This window comes from Brachyhypopomus gauderio, unplaced genomic scaffold (genome assembly GCF_052324685.1).
Source record: "Brachyhypopomus gauderio isolate BG-103 unplaced genomic scaffold, BGAUD_0.2 sc104, whole genome shotgun sequence".
Taxonomy (NCBI): Eukaryota; Metazoa; Chordata; class Actinopteri; order Gymnotiformes; family Hypopomidae; genus Brachyhypopomus; species Brachyhypopomus gauderio.
This window is the reverse complement of record NW_027506925.1, coordinates 446,728-461,718: the sequence shown is the minus strand read 5'-3', so window position 1 is coordinate 461,718 and position 14,991 is coordinate 446,728. Positions and strand designations below refer to the sequence as shown.

General features: G+C 47.1%; 1 protein-coding gene across 1 annotated transcript; it reads right to left on the bottom strand.

Annotated features, from left to right (window-relative positions):
* Positions 1-201: 201 nt before the first annotated feature.
* asap2b (ArfGAP with SH3 domain, ankyrin repeat and PH domain 2b) lies at positions 202-14,896 on the bottom strand. Its single transcript, XM_076993150.1, has 29 exons — positions 14,685-14,896; positions 14,305-14,451; positions 12,034-12,106; positions 10,422-10,567; positions 9,742-9,816; positions 9,480-9,529; positions 8,731-8,860; positions 8,546-8,631; positions 8,374-8,449; positions 7,479-7,565; positions 6,943-7,046; positions 6,614-6,683; positions 6,095-6,182; positions 5,947-5,995; positions 5,686-5,852; positions 5,239-5,372; positions 5,058-5,152; positions 4,683-4,872; positions 3,200-3,285; positions 2,946-3,061; positions 2,754-2,821; positions 2,397-2,504; positions 2,026-2,266; positions 1,822-1,914; positions 1,238-1,496; positions 1,052-1,110; positions 831-919; positions 604-723; positions 202-421 (listed from the first exon to the last, which is right to left on the bottom strand). Exons 2-29 carry the CDS (start codon positions 14,428-14,430, stop codon positions 347-349), a joined length of 3,060 nt encoding a protein of 1,019 aa, XP_076849265.1. The 5' UTR covers positions 14,431-14,451; positions 14,685-14,896; the 3' UTR covers positions 202-346.
* Positions 14,897-14,991: the final 95 nt, after the last annotated feature.

The following is a 14,991-nucleotide window of genomic DNA, read 5'->3' as shown; positions in this document are numbered from 1 at the left end:
AGTGGAGGAGGTGTGGCCTCTGCTCCCAGAAGGCCACGCCCCCGTGGTACCTGAAGGACGACCGAGCTTCGTTCACTGCGTTAAGGCACAGTCCTATTGCACTGGAGTGAGATGATTGGCAGGAAAGGGCAAAGTTAAGTATTTTCCTCTAATTTCTCCTTACTGAGGGGTTTAAGGCTTTGTAAATATCTTTATTGTGAGGATATTGCTAGGGGTCTTCCTAACAGCTGAGGTCTTTTGGGTACCGTTTAGCAATACATTGTATAACCTCACAACCTGCTCCTTGTTGAGCATTTCTGTCTTGGAAAATAGGCAGTCTTGGTGTGTGTCTCTACTACAGCTGCCATCAGTCAGAGATGAAGTGTACAAATGACACAGGGAAGACTCCTCTTCTGGTCGGCTCTCCATCGATGTGGCCCACCTGGAAGATGAAGGAACATCAGATCAGGGTCTCGGACAAAGAGTGCGCTCAGCTGCTCTGGCTGAACTGAAACCCCTGTTTGTTGATCTCAGCCTGCCTGCCTCTGTGTGTGTGTGTGTGTGTGTGTGTGTGTGTGTGTGTGTGTGTGTGTGTGTGTGTGTGTGGCAGCACGTGCTACTCACCCACCACTCTTTGTCCTCCTCTCCATCCACGATGATCACCTCGCCCTCGGTAAACGTCAGCTCGTCTGGGTTATCCGCCACACACTTGTAGATGGCTTTCACTCGCTTGGGTTTTGGTTTCTGTCGCATGTTTATTTGAAATATTTCCAACAAAACACAACAATATAAATCTTTTAGGATGTGTTGTATTATGACTAGGTAGCACTGAAAGTGAAGTGCACTCTTACAGGCTGGACTATTCTGGGCTTTGGGACTGGGGGCGGGGCAGGAGGCGGTGCCGTTGCTGAACTGGGGGGCGGAACAGAACCATCCTTTTCTGTTTGTAAGATCAGGAAATAAACAAAATTAAGTATCATAGTTCCACACACTACCAACACAAAATATGCCCTTCAGGTATAGAAATTGGGCTCTGCCTGTGTATTAAAGATCTCATGTGTTCTGAACGTACCAGTGACATCACTGGGTCTGGGTCTGGGAGGCAGTGACTTGGGAACACTTTTATCTGCTCTGAAAGGGTGAAAACACAAGTTTTTAACAAACGTGATTAAAGGAACTGAGTGGCAGAGGGCGCATAAAACAACCACCCCCCCCCCCCCCCCCCCCCCCCGTGGTGCAGATCGGTGTGGTGTCATACCCCGAGGGAGGTTTGAGGGCGGGGCCTCTGGGAGGTGTAGGCACGGGTGGTGCCGGCGCTTTGAAAGGGGGCGGAGCAGGGGGCGCTGGAATGACCGGAGGGGCGGTGGGAATGGGCGGGATGGGGGGCAGTGAGGTCATGGGGGGCAGCGTGGGGGGCACTGGAGGCAGAGGCATGCTCTTGGCCTGGGGCTTGTACTCTGGAGCGCTGGGCTTTTTGATGACCGGAGGAGGAGGAGGAGGAGGGGCAGGAGGCAGAACTATAGGAGAGAGAAAGCGTATTAGATCAGCGTTAGCCCAGCCTGGGTGTTGGAGCACACCTACACCCCACATTCTGTGTCGCCAATGTTCTAACAGACCCATTTAAAAGTCACGACGGGCTTGTTATAGGTCGTGTGTTATGAGGGGAGCCGTTAAAATGTGCTGGCCCGGGCCGTTATGGGTCTGGGAAACGCTGCATTACATCACCCGGCTGAAAGTGCATCAGCATTAGCTCACAGCCCCGTTTAACAGGCGGGAGATGAAGTGCGGTTCCCCCGGACATTAACGGTCTGAGCTGTGGGGCGATCGAGGCCAGACACGTACCGTAGGTGTTGCTGTCAGGACTGCAGGGGTTGGAAGGGTCCGACGAAGACCTCTGGCGCCCGGCGGACTCCATCGGCATCCACCCGCCTGGACCTGAAAACACGACACACCGGTCGACGCCCCGCGGGGTTAACCCAGCATATCTACACACGGTGGGGTTCTGGAGCCGCCCGCAAGCTGGCGGGGGCGGAGCAAAGCGCTCACCCATGGGCGGGTTGCGGGGGGGCAGCTGGGGCAGGCCAGGCAGGCTGGGGGGCGGGGGGCTGAGGTCCAGCATGGTGCCGTAGGTCTCGTTGCACAGCAGGCTGGGGATGAAGGCCCTCTGCTTGTCCCGCACCACGTTGACCACGTCGCGCGCCAGGGCGGCCATGTTGGGCTGCATGGCGGCCGCCCCGGCGGGCAGGAAACAGCTGACGGGACGCTCCTCCCTCTTCTGGGGGATGGGCTGCAGGACACAGACAGCAGGACACATTCAACCACTACTGCGGAGTTCAGTAGGTGTGTGAGTGAGTGAGTGAGTGAGTGAGTGAGTGAGTGAGTGAGTGAGTGAGCAGTAAAGAGGGAGGCGTGCTCACCTTGTCCTCCATCTCGTCATCACTCTCGTCCAGATCTTCGTTGTGCAGGCACCACTCATACTCCACGTGCACATGCACATTAAACTTGCCTGTCTGTGCCTGGGTTAGCTGCCGAGAGAGGAGGAGTCAGACAGGAATGGGCGTGGCTTAGACAGCAGCTCCCACCCAGAGACGTGCAGCACTTTGACATTTATCTACACAAACTAAAGACTTCAAGTCACTGGAGGATGTAACATACTGAGTGGCTTTTAAAAATCACAAATAAGCAGGAACACGCCTATATGATTTGTACAAATATACTAATTTGTTGATGGTGCTGCGATTTGCATAAATCAAAAAGGAGAAAGATCCCCCCACCAGCTCTTCACACTGTGTGTGTCTCAGCCGCCTGGCCAGGTCCAGGGCAGTCTCTCCCGCTTCATTGGCTGAAGGAGACACGTGACAGACGAGGAACGCGCATTAGGTAAAGGCAGAGTTAAGTGCTGAGGTAGGACGCGGGCCGTGGGCTCCGTGGCCACACGGTGGCGCTGTCACGGGTGTGGTTCTTACGGGTGGTGACGGAGGCCTTGCTCCGCAGCAACAGTTTCAGGCATTCACTGTTCCCTGTGAGGCAGCAGTAGTGTAGGGCTGTGCTGCCTTTTGCTGTCTGCTTGTTCAGATTCCCACTGTACACACACACACACACACACACACATACAAGGCCTCGTGAAATGACTAATTAACCACAATTTTTTTCCCTTTCTTTTCTTTTTCCTTTTTTTTTTTAAGAATCCAGCACCAGCTGTGAAAAGCAGCTGCCGTACCTGTTCTGCACAAGGAAGTCTACAATATGGAGGGAGTTTCTGTCCACGACGCGCACAGCCAGGTGCAGCGCTGTCTCGCCCGGCTCCTGTACCATAAAAACGCAAATGAGCACGGGTTACCTCCAAAAACGACAGAATAATGAGAGAACCAGTTCAGGAAGCTGGTTATTGAGTGTAACAAGGTAACACGGATTACCCACATGGTAAAACGGATTAACAACAAGTAGGGGTGTGACTCAGCTCACTAGACGAGACGAGACACGATATTGGGTTCACGAGAACGAGACGAGATGAGATTTTAAGAAAACTAAAATGACAAATTATATGACTGGACAACAGACTTTTATTTAACTGAGTTACACATGCATTTTGAAATGTTTTATTATAACTCTTAACGTGCATGGTGTAAGCATGAACTTTTAATAAACTTCTTCCTCTACAAATTGAAATAAAAAGAAAATTTCATGAGTTAAAATAAATAAAAATATTTCAAGCACAAACAATATTACAGTGAGTCCCCGCTTAACGACGGGGTTAGAGACTGAAAAGTGCGTCGTAAAGCAGTTTTCGTCGTTAAGCGTGACCCTAGATTTAGATACGCTAATACAGTATAGAAAAAACGAACAATGTTATCGTCCACAACACTCCACAACACTCCACTGTGCTGCCACTGCTCCTCTGCACACCGCGCGAAAAAAAAAAAAAAAAAGTCGGTCGTGACTCCGGTCCGTCGTCAACCAGACCCGTCGTTAAGTGGGGACTCACTGTATTATGTGCAAAACAAAAAGTTATTCTCTGTCAATACAGAGTGCAAATAGTGCAAACTGAGCCTGACCAAGTATGTCACTGAATTTGCTGCAACTACACTGCCATGTTCATTTTTAAGAATATTAGCATCCCCACACTGCTCCCCATATCCTTTGCTGTCTCAACTTGCCAAAGCGTGCCTTTCTGTCCCTGCTACCTCTGTTCAAGTGAGATATGTTGATTTGAGTACTGAGCTGTGGTGCTGCTGTAAATGTCTCTGTATCCTGCTCGTATTAGTCATAGTGTACGGCATTATTTTCATACAATGTTTGCATATAGTCCGCGTCTTATCAGTCACTCTCTTGCCATTTATCATTTCCGCTGTGTACCCAAAATGCTGCCAAACAAACGATTTGAAAGTGGCGGGGGCATCTTCAATAGTAATACCTGTATTTCCAGACGTCATTCTGGCTGCGTGCTGGATCACAAATCTCGCAAGACAGATTTTTTACGCGACTAGAAATCTCACTGAGTTACATCTCGCGACATCTCGTGACACGAGATCTCATCACACCCCTACCAACAAGGTAACACGGATTACCAAGAGATATGGTTCGGATGGAAGAGGACTCGGAGAACTGCATTCCTGTTTCCTGAGTGCCAGGCAGTGAGGTTGTTCTTCAGCACTTCTGGGTCAGGGGTTATTAAGGGATTCGCGTCACCCAAATAAACTCACATGCTCGTTGGCCATGGGGTAGGTCTCCGTGAGATCCACTCCGTCAGCATAGACCTGCAGGAGGGAGAAGATATCGCGGCTCTTCACGGCCTCGTACAGGCCGCGCAAGCGGGCCGCACCGTCGGCCCGCCGCCGCTGGGCAAAGCGTTTCTCCGTGTACTTGGCCACGATGAAGTCCTTCCGACTCTGCCTGAATTACATCAGCAGGGAAAGGGAAGTCAGCCTGGTAGTAGCTGGGGGTAACGCTGCTCAGTCCAGAGTCTAACGCCTTAAACCAGATTACGTGATGCTTTCTTTGGCCCGAGAGCTCCCGACTCCTGAATCACGTTGCGTCCTTTTAGCATGGCGAGAATGAGAATGGGAACGATCACTTACATGTCACTCGAGGGGCTTGGTTTGGATATGTTCTCCCCTGAGAGGTTCACCTCCATGATGTCATTGAAGCCTGCGTTCCCCACGTTCCTGGCCAGCTGTGTGGGAGATTGACTGCAGTCACACACTTCGCCTCTTCGCTTAGAACCTCTACGACCACGGCCGGTGACGTTCCAGGACTTACCAAGAGTTCTGATGTACCCAGCACATCTAGGGTGAGAGACTGTATTCTGGAGTAGTGCACTCCCATTTCACGATGAATTCCAGAGCATTCGATGCAAATCAGAACGCCCAGGTTAGTGGAGAGCCATGTTGGATCTGCGGGGGACACCAGAGGTGACACACAAACATGTTAAACTATGTTTGAACAGACGCATTACCAACATTAAGCTACAGCAACTCAGAGTTTAGCACGTTGCTCTGGGGTAGAATTCTGGGATTATTCGGCATGAACCTTTTTCTCAACCAGGCAGCTCTGCAAACATGACTTGACAAAACCAAGTAGAGTCCTACCACATGTCGTCCAGAAAACAGTAAGGTTGTGGACCTATGAGCAACGGGATACAGAGGGGGGAGCTCTGGGCGGGACTGTGGGCGGGGTTGTGGGCGGAGTTGTGGGCGGAGCACTCACTGGGGGCGCCGCAGTCGCAGCACACGTCGTTGCCGCTCATCCTCTTCACCTCGCCCACGATGGCCTTGGTCAGCTCCTGCACGATGTTGCTCTCGTCCTCGTCCTGCTCGCCCTTGAAGGCGTTGTTCAGGGCCTCCTCCTTGCAGTTCTGTAGCACGGACACCCATCTGCATCAGGGAGGGGAGGAGGAAGCAGGTCATTGTAGTTTAACGATACACTTCCCTATGTCGCTCCGTCACGTCTCCCACACGGGCTACTCACATTTGACAATCGGCCTCGTCTTCTGCTTGGAAATGATACGTTCGGTCATCTGTTCCAGAACGGCAAAAGAGACGAGCGATTAGCGGGGGAGTGTGAAAGGCCAGTGGAGTAAGAGAATCACAGTGCGCTTCAGCTTGCCGGGACTCACGGGATATGAGGTCAAAGCTCTTCCTCTCCTCTGGGTTGCACTTGACTTGGCAGGTTAACAGGTTCAGTTTGGCGGGCGGTGCGTTGGCCTGTGAAGGCAAGCACAGCCCCCGTGACTCATCTGTGCGTTAAATAATTAAGCCTGCAGAACAAGACCCCTTCCAACGTCTCGGCCCTGCTGTGGCACGTGCGGAGCGGGGCGCGTTGGTTTTGTCCTGTCGGAGCTCGTTGAGGGGGCGGAGCCTGGCTCAGACTGAGCCTCAACTTCCTCCCTTTTCCTCTCTGCATACTTCTCCGTGACATAACGTACTTCTCCCTCTGCTCCTCCTTCCTGTCTCCTGTTTTTCATTACTCACCCACTAAACTACCAACTAACTAACCCAAAACCACACAAACCCCACAATGAAGAACCTTATAAAGGGAGAAGGGGGTTGCACTGGTGGTGCCTTAGAACAGGAATTTTGTGTGTATAGTTCTGGCGTGGGCTGCCGGGTCTCGACTGGGTCCGAGCGTTACTTGCCGTGCCGTGTGAAATGACCAGCACTCCGTTCTTCACTGAGCACTTCCTCTTCTGCCAAACCTTCCTCAGTCTGAAAACAAGCCAGAGACAGGAGACATCACGACTCAGCCCTGGCACACGAGCATGACCGCTCTAAACAGCACCTACATCACCTACATTGTATATAAACAAATAAAATTGACAAGTCAACCACGTACAAGCAAATGTAGTGCTAGTATAAAGTAGGAACAATGTAAAGTTGAACACCATGGACATTAAAGAGAAGGTCCATCTAATATGTTCACATGTTGTTACTGTAATATGTTTCACAAGTTTCACATTTCCTTCACCCTTCGCTGCGTTTGGAGAGCATTCCAGAACGTTCTGTGCCATGGGCCTTGTTGCCCTGCAGTTGGTGCAGACTGTAGCCAGTGTTCTGTTTGGCCTGGGACTCCTGCCGAAACCAATTATATGTATTACAACAATACACCGCCTTCCAAAACTGTGTTCTCCATTCATTTCCAGTCTTGATGTGAGAGAAACCATTCATTATGCTGCAATTAAATGTCCATCTTTGGTGGAAGCAATAAAGCAACAAAACTTCAGCTCACATGACTATGGATTCTGAGATATGGCTGATGCTTCTACAAAAAAACGTTTCGGCTTTCCTTTGTTCTATGGCTGAGGGCTGTGGGAAGGTTTTACATGGTGCTATTAGTTCTGGAAAGACTTCCAATACTTATGTAATACTGAAATTCTACAGCTCTAAAACCTGACAACACTTTACCTGCCGTACCTGAGCGAATGAAGTCTATGAGCGTTATGCTTTGAGAGAAATGTCTGTTTTGTTTGTGGCTGTGGTGTGTCATGTAAATGTGCGGTTCACCTCTTTCTGGTCTGTTTGTAAGGATGACTTTATAATGTCTCGAAGCTGCACCAACTGTTTTCTTTCCCCATCCTGTGTCTGTTTAATCTGCCACACAGAAAGAGAGATGGAAATGTCTGGTGTTCAGATGCTGTGTAATAGAAGCGCATAAATGTGTTTATGCATAATGACATCACATAAAATTATTAGAACTGTTTACAAATGTAATGGCTCGGGTGAGGCAGGATACTGAATCTAAAGCATTGCGTTCTGGGGTGGGTTTCCCGAAACGTTCGTAGCGCTAAGTACTTCGTAACCTCGTATGAAACGTATGAGGTTAAGAAGTACTTAGAGTACTTAGCGCTACGAACGTTTCGGGAAACTCACCCCTGTTTATTTAAACAGAACATAACACGTGCTGCAAGGGACCAGGTTAAAAGGACACGACATAGACACACCTGAATGACCTGACACTAACAACACGTGTGACATCATGCTAACAAGACGCGGGACAGGTGAAACAGGTGACTGGTACACACAGACTACTGTATACACTCACACAAGCCAAGAGGAGGAGTCAGGGGTGGATCGTGACAACAATAATATTCTATATGTTAATACTCAATAAATTTCAGTATGGAAAAAATAGCTAGTTTTGGACAAAATTCTCAGGCTCTTCTAAGACTACATTGAAAAATTCAATATAGAATGTGAAGTTGTGTGCACAGTGTTCATTGTTTATATTTCACTACTGCGTGAATAGATGATTCAATTCAAATATTCTTAAGTCAATCCAAAATGAAATCAGCTTGATCAAATCATTGGTGCATGAAGTAATTACACAAAGAATCATAAACAAATCAAATTATTGTGAGATGTAAGATTTACTGCCCGAGTTACAGGTAATGAAGCTTACTGCTGTGAGCTCTGTGGACAGTTTTTCCATCGCTGGCTTGAGACACTCCACAATTTTCACTCCATCCTGGAAGAAACTGAGCACAAAAGGAAAATGTAAAGTTTTGCAAAGACACATCCACAAAACCCCCATAACTGCTCTTATATTGTGAGAACATCTGGAAACAACCTACTTGCATTGGGCATGAAAATATTTGATGAGGTTCTGTAGCAAGTCCACTCCCTTCTTGACCTTGATTTCGTTCACTTTGATGAGGTACTGAAACACAGAACGGGCCTCAGAACCGGCACCAGGAGAGGAGTGGAGCTCGAAACGCGGCCGTGGTCCGACCCAAAGGCCCGCAAGCGCGGCGCTCACCTCACACATCTGGAGCTGAAAGACGCGCCTCTCTTTCTCCATCTCCTCAGCGATCTCGCCCCCGCTGATCTCCGTCCGGATCATGCCGTGCTGCTTGGCGTGTTCGCGCTTCTCCTTCTCGATCTTGCTGCTGCGGTGAGGAAGCGAGGGGGCGTGTCAGTGGAGTCGGTGTCTCCCTTCACGCTGGCGTAGAGGACGGTTTCCAGACGCCCCGTCTGCAGTCTCCTTCTAACCTGCGTTTTCTGTGACGCGCTTGTTAACCTAGCAGCTCCGAGTCTCTGAGCTAACGCAGATTAGCTCTTGTGTTTTGCGCTGGGCCGGCCTTTCTCTTCAACCACATACGGACTGAAACGATGTGTAATAGTAACCATTTCCCAGTGCAGGGAACCTCAGGTCCCACAGAAAAGCCACACGGTGGGTTCTATATCAGCAGAAGCGGGGCATGCTGATTATCGCCCAGTGAGACCTGGTAGTGTCGTTTTTACTGGCTTAGATCCAACGTTCTCCTCCACCGCACGCTACACTGAACACAGTGTGAGCCTAAACACACAGTGTTATCTCAGTAGTGATCACTGGGCCATAACCTGAACTTAACCGCCAACCACCTGACAGCTTCTAGCCTGCTGCAGTTCCACACTCTGAGGTAAACTGTGTGTAAATAAAGACTTTGTGTGTAAGCAAAGAGTGTGTGTGTGTGTGTGTGTGTGTGTGTGTGTGTGTGTGTGTATGTGTGTGTGTGTGTTGCTTACACTTTGGTTTCATAGTCCTTCCAGGCTTTATCGAAAGGCTTCTTTAGATCCTATGAATGCAATAAAAAAAGGTTCAAGTTTCAAATTATTTTACTGTTATTACTACTTTTTAAATCAGCATATAATTTAGCTCGTGTTTATTTATGAAATATCTTAACACATTCACACTTAATCCAACTTTATCACTATAGGCTGGAATTTTTGATGATGATGATGATGATGATGATGATGATGAAGATGATGCAGGTGAGTCATGCCATACCCCTTTCACTCCTTTCAGGTCTCCTTTCAGCAGGTTGTCTAAAGGGAACGTGATGATGTTGCTCATGTTCTGCAGCTGTGGAGGAAACAGAGCAGATGGTCTGAGTTCAGCAGGACGGAGCGTCTGCTCACACGCTGCTGCTCACCTTACGTTACAAACTGCTCTGCTACATGCAAAATTCCCCCCACCATCATCAAATGAACAGGCCGCAACTGTGAGACAGAAACAAGAAATGCGATGCTGACACCCAGTAAAAACATTTTTTGTGTGTGCGAGTGTGTGTGTGTGTGTGTGTGTGTGTGTGTGTGTGAACTATGAACAAAGGGAGCTACAATGAAAAACTGCAAAAAAGGGAAAAAAATTCACTTACACTGGTCTTGTGTAGAAAATTCACTTACACTGGTCTTGTGTAGAAAATTCACTTACACTGGTCTTGTGTAGAAAATTCACTTACACTGGTCTTGTGTAGAAAATTCACTTACACTGGTCTTGTGTAGAAAATTCACTTACACTGGTCTTGTGTAGAAAATTCACTTACACTGGTCTTGTGTAGAAAAGTAGCTGAGTGAGCGAGCTGAGTCCCACAGACTCACAGAGGAGGGTTAGACAGCACAGTGAGGGGAGGGGGAGAGAGACAGAGAGAGAGAGAGAGAGACAGGCAGAGAGACATAGAGACTCACTAGGTTTTTGAAGAGAGCTGTGAGCTCTTTGGTAAAGCCTGAAAACTTGAGGAAGGCGGCACACACGTCTGGATCGTCCTTGTACACGGACGGGTCACCAAACTTCTCCAGGGTCTGGATGTACTGCTCCTCATTTTCCACATGGCCTGAGGAACCGCGCACACACACACACACACACACACACACACACACACACACACACACAGATCAGATCCACAGCACCTTCAGATCCCCTGTCAGAGGGCACTGGGCCAGTATAGAACTCATATGTGTGCATTATAAAATGACAAATTTCAGTCAACAGAACACAAACCATTTTCCCCAATGCTGTAGTCTAACAGAGAGTAAAGACAACTGACTGCAATCCTTAAACTGGCAAAATGGCTCTAAAGAAAGAGCACCGACAGTGGACTGAGGTTAATGCCCATTCTTTTGACATTACATGCTACACCGACAAGCACCCAGTCAAGCGATCTGAGGGTGAGCAGTGTTCAGCGTGATCATGTTTTCTGTGACTAAGGTTAGAATAGCACGCTCTCTAACAAGTTTGTTCACTCTGCATATTTGTCATGTGTGACACGTTCTCGTTTGAACCCAGGGAGATGAAAAATTAACCTTAGGAACCCTGAAGTGCTGAGATGTGATGTTTAACACAAAGTGAAACAGATTCTCACTTGGTCAAGCAGTCATTATCTTCTGGATCTTTCTCATGCTTAGCAACTTGCAAAAGTACCACTTCTACCCCTTCAAGACTGGACTGTACTACCACACAGGACTATACTACCACCCTGGACTGTACTACCACACAGGACTATACTACCACCCTGGACTGTACTACCACACAGGACTATACTACCACCCTGGTCTCTGTCAATGCACCAACACTAACACCTTTTTTAGGGCTGCAGAACACATTTCTCTTGCAGTGGCATGATAAACCACATATAAACATGTAATTAACACACACACATACATATGCATGCAATGCTGATATTTTTGCGTGTAAATGAAGGTGATTTCACGCCTGAAATATGTTGCTGTGTTGGCTTTGAAGCCAAAGAGCTGGCAGGGTTACGACTGTAGCAGGGTGAACAATTCAAGCACATCAGAGAGAAGGATTTCAGTACATCAGTGTGCAATTAAAGAAGAGACCAAGCTGATGAAATGATGGGAGGGAAAGAGAGAACAAGACACAGAGAGGGAGAGAGAGAAGGAGGGAGAGAGAGAGCAACAGAGGGAGGGAGGGAGAGAGAGAGAGGCTTGCTAAGACAGGTCACTGGTAGGTGGAATGAAAGGAATGTGAAACAAAACTCACATCATTTTTTTTTGCAGAGATCTTATTACTCTACACTTTTCTTCTTTCATTCTTTCTTTCCTTACTTGTGTATTCACGTAGGTAGCCTGAGTTTGTTCATTGTCTGGTAAAGCTTGGTAAGAAATGGTTTGGATGGCCTGAAGAAAGTGTGCCTGTGCTACTGATGGTTTTGGTCTAAACTGAGCTGTAGTGACAGGCCCAAGAATACCAGATGTGTGGTGTGAAGCTTGCAGAGGTGTGGAGAAGCTACAAGAACAGCTTGATTCAGGAGGGGCTGTCTACCACATTCGTACTCACTGGTACCAGAGGTGTTTATGGCTTTGACTGACTTCTTCATTTTACTCAGAACATTGCGGTCTGCATCTAGAGCCTGTAAACACACAACGGACGGTTATTAAACGAGAGACACAGCAACATGAGAGTGAGCGAGGAAGGGGGCTCAAAACATTTAGCTTTAACTAATAATGTCAGTCCTTAAATATTGAGTAAATTTGTCATTAGGAGTGATTATAGGCTGTACTAGTTTTGAATCATGCAACCATGAAATATGGAAAAAATATCAGCAACCACATTGGCAATCTTTAATACTTTATAATGCTGCCATATTTCCTCGTAAGCATTATGGTAGATTGAGTTAAACATCGTAATGACACAAACTCTTTCAATCTGTAATCTGCAGAGGGTTATGATACTTTTCCCTCACCAGCACATAAATCCTGTGATGCCCTGTAATCTCAGAGTGAGTCACACTCAGAGAATTCACCTCTGATGAAATGAAGGGGGGGGGGGGGGGGGGGGGGGGGGGCAGACCAATAGCTTATAGTCACACAGGAGCCATCAAGGCAAACGCAGCGGAGCAGACGTACACCTGCACCGTGTCCTCAGGAGTCAGAGTCAGTAGAGTAAACCGTCCTAACCAGTCTGCGGAATCAAAGATCGACGGGCCTCCGCGCAGAACCTGTACCTCCAACCCAACTCCCGTTCTGGAGTTTTCCATCCCTTGTAGTTGATTAAAACGATTCATGTAACTAGTGCAATTAGTAAAACCAAATGAAAGGGGGAGATACCACATAGGAAAGAGCACGGGCAGGTGCAAACAGGCCCCGGGACTACCGGACCCTGGAGGGGACAGAATTCAGAATGAAAGAGACGAGCGTTGGAGAATGGTGTGGCGGGTTTCCATCGGAGGCAGGACGCATGTGGAAGAACTGGAATGGGGAGTGCACATCAATCAGGAGAACTAACAACAATCTTTATGTGTGTGTGTGTGTGTGTGTGTGTGTGTGTGTGTGTGTGTGTGTGTGTGTGTGTGTGTGTGTGTGTGTGTGTGTGTGTGTGTGTGTGTGTGAGTGTGTGTGTGTGTGTGTGTGTGCGCGTGAACTCAGTTCCTCAGTTGTATACACAAATGTCAGATTCTCGTATCAGCTGTGAGGTGTGAGGAACAACCACTTCCTTGTTATGAGCCTACAGCCACTGACCAACACTAACAGCCACAGAACGTTGGACTGAAGTAACCGGAAAAATCCATGAGATGCCCTCAGGTTTCAGTGAGGGAGGGGCTTGTAATGTCATAATGCTCATAAATTTAAAAACATCTGCTGATTGGTCATCTTCATGCATTCTAAGCACCAGAAATACATAATATTTATACCTATACACCCAACTCTTTGTTTTACACTTACATGGCCCTTGCAGTTCACACCCAATATCATGTACCACAGAAAAAGATGTTCAAAGGCACCTGAATCTCCAGGTGCAAGAGTATAACTAGGATTGTCTCTCATTAACAAAGGGATTTAATTCACTATTGTCTAAAATGTAAGATGTGGGAATTTGACCCAGTTCAGTTTTCATTTTCATCTGATGCATAAAGAAAATAACATAGGGCATAAAAACATAGGGCATAAAAACTTAGGGCATGTCTTCCAATTACAGGAAAAAATGTATCCAGTTCTATTTATGTGATTCCAATTTCGTTATGGACCCTTTATTTAATCCAATATAGTTATGGACCCTTTATTTAATAGTGAGCTCTATCTTACTGATCCTTTACTGAACATTTGGCTTTATTTTCTGTAGGCTGTGATGAACACAAATTATTTGCAATTGTGCAGAACTTCTACTGCAGTTTCCCCTATTACATTTATATTAGTAGACTGTAACCAGTCAGTGTCAATCGTGGATTACGTTATCTTCTCAAGTGTTACATTCTCAGGAAGGACGTTCTGGGTGACTAAGATTACACTAATATATTACAATTCTTATTTTTTCTTCAGAAAACTGGAATACAGGCAGTCTAGTGAGTAACTCGTACCAATGCTTGGCCCATGGGCGAGGTTCACCTCCAACTACAAAACTGCAATTGGAAAACCTTTGATTCCAAAAGAAGGAAGTAATTTTCCTTTCCTCTGTCGTCAAAGAGTCTAAACATTAACAAACAACGTGGGTCAATGCTAAATATCGTGTAGGTACCTTAATCGTCGGTCCGTTTGTGCAGAAAACAAACTCGGCTGAAGTTTGTATGTAATGTTTTTGGTGTTCTTCACAAAATAAACCGTGTTCACTCACCTCCTCCAGCACGGCCACTGTATTCCGACACAGAGCCATTCGGGTGGTAAAAATGGAAGTTGTTGGAGCTTTGTAGTCCTCATGGGTTATGTCCATGAACTCACACACTGACAGTTGGTCTGGCATTTTTGTCTTTCTTCGGTGTTACTTAAAAAACAGAACAGAAACCTGTAACCGTACAACGAAGTGGCTAAAAGTTCAGTTTTCGCTCATTCCAGATTAACAGAGTAAAATACTTTTTTAGGAGAAAAAAAATTTAAGATTAAAAGCAACGAGTATCAGTTTCTAAGAAAAAGTTATAGGACTCCATCACACGCGAAACGGACGAATGCGAAATGATAGTTGACCATGACTTCTTCCTTTGAATAGTGTCCGCTCACCTCAGCACACCACCCACCGGCCGCGCTACCTGCTGCTTGTGCCCTGATAACCCGTGAGCCGCAGAAATGGGCCAGATAATGTGGTTAAACACGGCACACTGAAGAAAGACGGCCCAGTTAGAACCGATACCGTAAAAATAAAGGGAGCGGTCACCAAATGTCCTTTACAATTGCGTCAAGACAGGAAGCTTCGGCTACAATGAATGAAACAATCTGTGTTCATAGCGTTCGTCGTTACTCCGTATCGTATTTAACCTGTTTATTAAAAGAACAATATTTTATAATGCATTACAAGCTTTCATTATAT